At 55.6% G+C, this 7437-nt stretch overlaps 3 protein-coding genes across 3 annotated transcripts in view; 1 reads left to right on the top strand and 2 right to left on the bottom strand.

Moving 5' to 3' along the window:
- The window catches only part of TBXA2R (thromboxane A2 receptor), a 2868-nt gene extending 1545 nt beyond the window's left edge, over window positions 1–1323 (top strand). Inside the window, exon 3 of the mRNA XM_005858852.2 lies at window positions 826–1323. Coding sequence (XP_005858914.1) covers window positions 826–1071 — 246 coding nt within the window. The 3' untranslated portion in view covers window positions 1072–1323. The remainder of the gene's footprint in view (window positions 1–825) is intronic.
- Window positions 1324–1425: 102 nt separating this feature from the next.
- Window positions 1426–5450, bottom strand: LOC106724820 (cell wall protein RBR3-like). Its single transcript, XM_014533557.1, has 2 exons — window positions 3716–5450; window positions 1426–3661 (listed from the first exon to the last, which is right to left on the bottom strand). Exons 1-2 carry the CDS (start codon window positions 4855–4857, stop codon window positions 2377–2379), a joined length of 2427 nt encoding a protein of 808 aa, XP_014389043.1. The 5' UTR covers window positions 4858–5450; the 3' UTR covers window positions 1426–2376.
- GIPC3 (GIPC PDZ domain containing family, member 3) overlaps window positions 5447–7437 on the bottom strand; it is a 4336-nt gene continuing 2345 nt past the window's right edge. The window contains exons 2-6 of the mRNA XM_014533691.1: window positions 6939–7336; window positions 6622–6802; window positions 6093–6205; window positions 5744–5825; window positions 5447–5620 (exon numbers count right to left, since the gene is read on the bottom strand). Of these exons, the coding sequence (XP_014389177.1) occupies window positions 5469–5620; window positions 5744–5825; window positions 6093–6205; window positions 6622–6802; window positions 6939–7336 (926 nt within the window). The 3' untranslated portion in view covers window positions 5447–5468. The remainder of the gene's footprint in view (window positions 5621–5743; window positions 5826–6092; window positions 6206–6621; window positions 6803–6938; window positions 7337–7437) is intronic.

Raw genomic sequence — 7437 nt, forward strand, 5'->3', positions numbered from 1 at the left:
TTATAATTATGTCTAAATTTTTAACTAATATATAACTATATAATTATAATCAACAATATATTAATTATTAGATAATTATTGTATTATCATTGTAAATAACATGATATATTATGTAATATTACATGTAAAATTCAATATTTGATAAAATATATTAAAATAATTTAATCTAATATTTTGATATAACATTTTAATATAAAAGTATTTGTCATAACATTTTATAAAACATAAATTATATTAAATCCTTTAAAATAAAATATGAAATAGGTTATTTTATATACAATTTTTCTTTCCAGAGAGGAAGAGAGAGGGAGAGCGATAGAAACACCAATGAGGAGAGAGAATCATTGATTGGCTGCCTCCTGCATGCCCCTGTTGGGGATTGAGCCTGCAACCTGGGCATGTGCCCTTGACTGGAATTGAACCTGGGACCCTTCAGTCCACAGACCGACACTCTATCCACTGAGCCAAACCGGCTAAGGCTATATACAATTTTATCCTATGGTTTTATAATATATTATGAAATGTTTATAAAATATAAACTATTTAATAGAATAACAATGCTGGTTGTAACAGTAATTCCAACTGTTTGCACCTGCAAATCTTATTTTGCACCACATTTAATCGTGCCCGGGGGAGGAGCAGGAGGAGAGTGCTTACTCTGTGGCCACACCAACCGAGGCTCAGAGAAGTCAGGCAGCTCTCTCAAGGTCACGCAGCACAGCAGTAACAGAATCGGTGCTGGATCTTAGGGGACCAGAGGTGCTGGTGGAGGGGCAGGGCTGGAGGCCGGCCTGACTCCTGGGTAACTGCTCTGGCCTTTGACAGGTCTTCATCGCCCAGACGGTGCTGCGGAGCCCACCATCCATGAGCCCCACCGGGCAGCTGTCCCGAGCCACGGAGAAGCAGCTGCTCATTTACCTGCGTGTGGCCACCTGGAACCAGATCCTGGACCCCTGGGTGTACATCCTGTTCCGCCGGGCCGTGATCCGGCGCCTCCACCCTGGCCTCAGTACCCGGTCCCGGTCGCTCTCCCTGCAGCCCCAGCTCGCCCGGAGGCCCACCATGGCATAGGGGCAGGGAGACATCAGTGGTGGCTCCAGAAGGACAGCGGCCGTTCAACCTCGGGCCTCCCTGACAGTCACAGCTGCCCACCCTGAAGTCCGGGAGCTGGGAGTGCAGGATGAGCAGAGTTTGAGTGGCAGGATTGTGAGCTGTCTTCCGTCAGCCCTGGGGGCTCCCCAATCTTCCCTGACCCCCCTTTCCAAGGCCGTTTTCTTCTCTCAGGCCCCTCCCAACTTCAGGCTGGGTGAGTGGGAGTGTCGGGAGGGTATCTGGAGACAATTAAACTTGTAAGCCTCCCCTTCCAGAAGTGCCCAGGAAATTGGGGGTCTGACCACTGAATATGACCTGTTCTGTGGGGTACAGTTGATCCCCTTTGACACCCCAACCTGAGAAGGCTCTGCCTAGAAAAGATTCAATATAAATGGGCAGGACGCCCCCTCTCTTGCCAAAATGTATCCCAGCGGCTTTATTTCCCTTTGGGTCTGGAAGTCAGTGGTCACTTGTTGAAGTTTGGCGCATCAGATTGTTATCCAGCCCTGTGGCAACCGAGCAGAAGGCGGGGCCGGGCAGAGGGGATGAGACTGGGTTTTGGCTCCTCGCCCACCTCCCCATTGAGTCCAGTCTTCTGGAATCCTTCCTGTCGCCCCTAGAGAGGGTTCTGGTATTAAACCCGTGGGAGACGCACACAAGGCCACGGAGTGACACACGCTTCCTCCATCCTAGATGCAGTCATTCCCTTATAAGCTTATCGTTTAGCCGGTCATTCACTTAACACTCAGACTCCCAGTGTCTTGAACAAACAGCACTTGGCCCACAATAAGTGCTCAAAAAAGATGGACCGAATGGACGAATGACTGAGGTTTTGAGGAGCGTCATGCATGTGTGAATACACGAACCCATGCACAGTGAGTACTCGCAAAGCACCTGGCACATAGTAGGTGCTTAAGAAGCAGCCAGTGTTGTGCTAGCCCCCCGGACCCTCATGCCTGCCCCTGCCTCTGCTCTCCCCAAACCTCCCTCAAATACAACACACCTGGCTGCAGGGGTGGGATGTGCCTTTATTCCCCATGAGCCCTCGAGGTACATGAAGAGCAAACCACCTCCTGCCCCTCCCTCTCCCCCTTTCCCTTCCACAGACCTGGGATCTGCTTACACCGCCCAGAGCCAGGCCCAATGAAACTGAAGCCCGTTTCCATCCTCCCTCCCCTGACCTGTGGGGGAATGAGGTCACCTGCCGTTTCTGGGGGACCAGAGCTGGGAGGGGAAGGAGAGAGGATGGGGCCCACCAAGGGCCAAAACTATGTCACCCCTAAGCTACAGCTCCTTGTGGTGGGGGAGGGGCTCTGACCCTCGCAGAGCAGTCCCTGACCCCCTGTGCATGGGGGTGTGGGCAGGCTCCTGAGCTGGGGATTCAGGGAGCTGGGACCGAAGGAGGGCCACCCCGGAGGCAGAACTAGGGGTGACAGATGTGGTAGGTGGGGTGGACTTACGGGGTCCCACCTGGGGCTTAGGTAAAAGGGCTGGTTTCTGGCGAGTCAAGGGGGCCTGCGGCTTTGGGGCCAGGTGGGGTGTCGGCAGGCTTCTGCCAGTATTGGCCTGGGTTCCACGTACCAGATCATGGGGCTGGGGTTGAGGCTGAGAGACTTTGCTGGGGCCCGGAGTTGGGGCTCTTGGTGGTGGGTCTGGGGGCTGAGGTCGGGCTGGAGGAGTGGGATCAGACTGGATTCTAGGGTCAAGGCCTGGGGTCTGTGGGCGAAGCCCATTCCTAGAACTGAGCTGGATTCTTAAGCTGGTCTGGGTTCTGGAGCCGGATTGGGTTTCAGAAACAGGCTGGGTTCTAGAACTATGGTGGATTCCAGAGTGGGGCTCAGTTCTTAAACTGGTCTGGATTTCAGAACTGGGCTGGGTCTCAGAGCTGAACTGAATCCTGGAGCTGGGCTGGGTTCTGGAACTGAACTGGGCTCCAGAGCTGGGCTGAATTCTTGCACTGGTCTGGGTTCCAGAGCTGGGCTGGGTGTCTGAGTTGAGCTTGGTTCCCAAACTGGTCTGGGTTTTAAAACTGGTTTGGGTTCCAGGAACAGGCTGGGTTCTGGAACTGAGCTGGGCTCCAGAGCTGGGCTGTATTCTTGAACTGGCCTGAGTTTCAGAGCTGGGTTGAGTCTCAGAGCTGAACTGAATCCTAGAGCTGGGCTGGGTTCTGGAACTGAGCTGGGCTCCAGAGCTGGGCTGAATTCTTGCACTGGTCAGGGTTCTAGAGCTTGGCTGGGTGTCTGAGCTGGGCTGAGTCTCAGATCTGAGCTGGGTTCCAAAACTGGTCTGGGTTCTAGAACTGGTTTGGGTTCCAGAAACAGGCTGGGTTCTGGAACTGAGTTGGGTTCCAGAGCTGGGCTGTATTCTTGAACTGGCCTGAGTTTCAGAGCTGGGTAGGGTTCTGGAGCTGAGCTTAGACTCAGAACTAAGCCAGGTGCCAGAGCTGGACTTGGATTTGGAGCTAAGATGGGCTTCAGAGCTGGGCTGCATTCTTGAACTGGTCTGGCTTCCAGAGCTTGGCTGGTTCTCAGAGCTAAACTGAATCCTGGTACTAAGCTGGGTTCTGGAGCTGAGCTGGGTTTCAGAGTTGAGCCGGGTCTCAGAGCTAGACTGGGTTCTAGAACTGAGCTGGGCTCCAGAGCTGGGTTGAATTCTTGCACTGGTCTGGGCCCCAGAACTGGGCTGGGTCTCCGAACCAAGCTGGGCTCCAGAACTTGTCTGGGTTCTGAAGCTGGGTTTAGTTCCAGAAACAGGCTGGATTCTAGAACTAAGGTGGGTTCCAGAACTGGGCTGTATCCTTGAGCTGGTGGGGGTTTCAGAGTTGAGTTGAGTCTCAGAGCTGAACTGGACTCTAGAGATGAGCTGAGTTGCAGAGCTGACCTGCTTTGCAAAGTTTGGATCAATATCAGAGCTGCCTTGGGTTGTGGCCTGAGGGGTTTCCAAGATGAGCTGAGTCCCAGAAGGTGATTGAGCCATGCAGGCCTGGGTCCTGGAGCTGGGCCTGCTCTTGGAGCTAGACAGAGTTGTGGAGCTTAAGTCTGTTACTGCATTGGTCTGGGTCCCAGGACTAGAGTTTAGCTGGATTCTGGAACTCAACTCAGTATCAGCAACTGACTGTGTTTTGGAGCTCGATGAGATTTCAGAGACCGTCTGTGCTCCAGAACTGGGTTGAGTTCTAGAGCTGGGTTGGGTGCCTGATCTGGAGTGAGCTCTGGAAATTGGCCAGTCCTTGAAGCTGGTCTGGGCCCCAGAGTTGGAAGGTGTTCTAGAGCTGGTCTTCGTACTGCAGTGAGAGTGGGGTTCAGCATCAAGCTGGGTTGTGGAGACAGGCCTTACCTCAGAGATGGATGAGGTTCCAGGGCTCGTCTGAATTCTAGAGATGGGCCTGGTTGTAGCACTAGGCTGGGGTCTAGAGCTGGGCTCAGTTTCTGAGCTGGACTCATCACTGGAGCTGGACTGGGCCCCAGAATGGGGGTGGATACTTGAGTGAAACTGAGTTTTAGAGCAGGGTTGGGATCTGGGCTGAGCTGCCCCATGCATCGGGGTTCCTGAGCTGGTCTGGGTTCGTGAATAGGGTTGGGTTTGGGAGCTGTCTTTGAATCCTACGCTGGAGAGGTTTCTGTAGTTGGGCTGATTCTTAAGTCTCACCTGGGTTTCAGAACTAACTGGTGTTCCTGAACTAAACTGGGTGTCCAGGTCTGACAGCATCATGGAGCTATCTTGTGTTCCAGAGTCAGGTTGAGTTTTATGGCAGGGCTTGGTCATAGAGCTGGGCTGGCTTCTGATACTGGCATTGATCACAGAGCTGGGCTGGGTCTTAAAACTTGTCTGGGTTCCAGAACTTGACTTAATGCCAAAACTCGGCTTGGCCTCAGAGCTGTCCTGGGTTCTAGAGGTGGGCTGAGTTTTGGAACTGGACTGGGTTCTGGAGCTAGGTTGGGTCTCAGAACTGGATTGTGTTCTAGAGATGAACTTAGCTTCAGAGCTGGCCTGTGATCTAGAACAGAGCTTGGTCTCAGAGCTGGGCTTGGTCTCCAAACTGGTATAGGTTCTAGAGTTGAACCTGGTCTCAGAGCTTGCCTGGGTTCTAGAGCTGGGTTGGGTCTCAGAACCAGATGAAGTTCTAGAGATGAACTTGGCCTCAGAGCTGGCTTGGTGTCTAGAGCAGGGCTTGGTCTCAGAATTAGGCTTGGTCTCAGAACTGGTATGGGCTCTAGAGGTGACCTTGGTCTCAGAGATGACCTGGGCTCTAGAGGGGGACTGGGTCTCAGATCTGGGCTGGGCTCTGGAGCAGGGCTGGGCTTCAGGAACCAGCCTGCAGGGCTGGGGCAGGGGGCTGGGCTCCGGACTGGGGCTGCGCTCAGCCCCGGGGCAAATTAGCCACAGGCCTCCCTGGCCTCCCCGATGGCGGCCCACACCTCCACCACAAACTCGTCCGGGAAGGCGAACTCGCCCAAGACGGAGTCTAAACGGCGTGCAAACTCCTGAACGCTCACTGTCTTCTTGGATGTCTCCACCATGGTGGACGCTGCCAGGGTGGGAAGGAAAGTGGGTAAGAGTGCTCTGGGACCCCAACTTCCCCTTGGGACCCGACCTCCTCCCAGTGGGCTGGCCTCCCCCCAGGGTCCACCGGCTTACCCTGGCCCCTTACCCAGCTCTGGGTCCCGAATGCCCATGTAACTCTCCAGGAGGTCATCCACCTTCCGAGAGGCCTCCTCCTCAAATTCACTGGGCTGGGGCGCAGGGGGACAAAACAGAGGGTCAGAACCACAGATCCCTGCAGCCCAGCCCCCTCCCAGGCTCCTCCCCTGGGTACCAGCAGGCCGGGACCTCGTGTGCCAATGCTTCTGCACAACCACCATTGCCCCGCCTCACCTGAAGACCCATTCTGCAGGTGGGAAACCGGCGCTGTGTGAGGGAGGTCTCAGCCTAGGTCACGCCGGCTCAGAGTTAGAGCTGTAGGTGTTAGAGTCCCTGAAGGCCCCCCTCCCCTCACTCACCACTTCCTCTACTGTGGCAGCCCCCCCAGAACGAAGCCGCAGGGTCTCCCGCCCGCTGGTCACTTTTGCTTCCACGGGGCATTTGCTGCTCCGGCTCCTCTGGCTGATCATGTCTGGAGGGGACAGAGCGGTGGAGGGGCACGTGTTCTGGGTGGATCCACTCTTTGTAAACACTGGGAAACCACCAGCTGAGACTTTCTGGAACTTTCTTAGCCTTCAAAAGCCCCCTTATGTTCACAGCCTTAAAGCAGCACTTTAAAAGCTCCCACCAAGTGACACAATAGATCTAAACACCGCCTCATCCTTCCTCCATCTTCCCAAACTCCCCCCGTCCCCAGCTAGACTGTAACAGTATGGAAACCACCCACCTGTTCCCAATACAATGCCAGAAGTTCCCCGTCATGTCACCAGAGGCATCTAGAACCTTCCATCCTACCCCACCCCCTCCGCTGACCCACTTCCCCAAGAGAACCCACTTCCCCAAGAGCTCCCCCCACCGCCGGCCCCCAAGGCCACAGGTGGCCCTCACCGAAGGCTCTCTTGGGCTGCACCAGGCGCAGGGTGAAGGGCTGGGCCTTGGGCAGCTCGCGGAGCATCTTGGCGACCTCGTAGTGGCGGCAGCCGACGATGGAGTGGTCGTTGATGGCCTCGATGCTGTCGCCCACACACACGGCTTCGATCCTGTTGATGATGCTGCCCTCCTTGATCCTCTGCAGGGACCCAGAGTCACTCCAGGGGCCACCCCCGCAGAACCCCCTTAGACCAGAGGGGGGCAGTGGCTCGACCCAGGGCCTGGAGCACCCGGAAAGTCGCCCCCCCCCACCCCCCACCCCGCACCGCGGGCACCTTGATGAAGGCGTAGCCGGCCCCGTTGTCCGTGATGGTCAGCCCCAGGGCATCCTCCGTCTTCGTGACCTCCACCTCCTTGGTCTCGCCGCGCACGTGCGCGAAGATGAAGTCCTCCAGGCCGATCTGGCCGCCCAGCAGCTTCTGCATGTCCACCTTGTGGCTGTTGAGGGTGCAGAATAAGATCTGCCCCGGGGAGGGGAGCTCAGGATTAATGACAGCGCTCACTCCCCGCTGTCTGCGCAGAACCGCGGGCGGGGTGGGGGGAGGGATGGGCTCAGGGGCCTGACGGGGAAACCGAGGCACAAAAGGCACCGACACTGGCCCAGCCCACAGGATCTTCAGGTGGGGGGGGGAGGAGACAGGCCCCCAGAATGAGGGGCAGGGTGAGAAGGAGGCTGCAGGAAGAAACCTCCTTTCCCACCCCCCAACTTCCAGTTCCAACCACTTGGTGCCCTGATCCCCCCACCCCCACCCCCATCTTTTCCCCTCCCTTCTG

The sequence above is a fragment of the Myotis brandtii genome, unplaced genomic scaffold, assembly GCF_000412655.1.
Source record: "Myotis brandtii unplaced genomic scaffold, ASM41265v1 scaffold122, whole genome shotgun sequence".
Classification (NCBI taxonomy): domain Eukaryota; kingdom Metazoa; phylum Chordata; class Mammalia; order Chiroptera; family Vespertilionidae; genus Myotis; species Myotis brandtii.

Excerpts from the sequence above, each read along its gene's own strand:
- LOC106724820 (XM_014533557.1), bottom strand. The coding sequence starts at position 4,857 with ATGACCAAGCCCTGCCATAAAACTCAACCTGACTCTGGAACACAAGAT. Across the intron at positions 3,662-3,715 it reads AGCTCTGGAGCCCAGCTCAG|CTCCAGAACCCAGCTTAGTA; the intron begins TTCTAGAACCCA and ends AACCCAGCTCAG.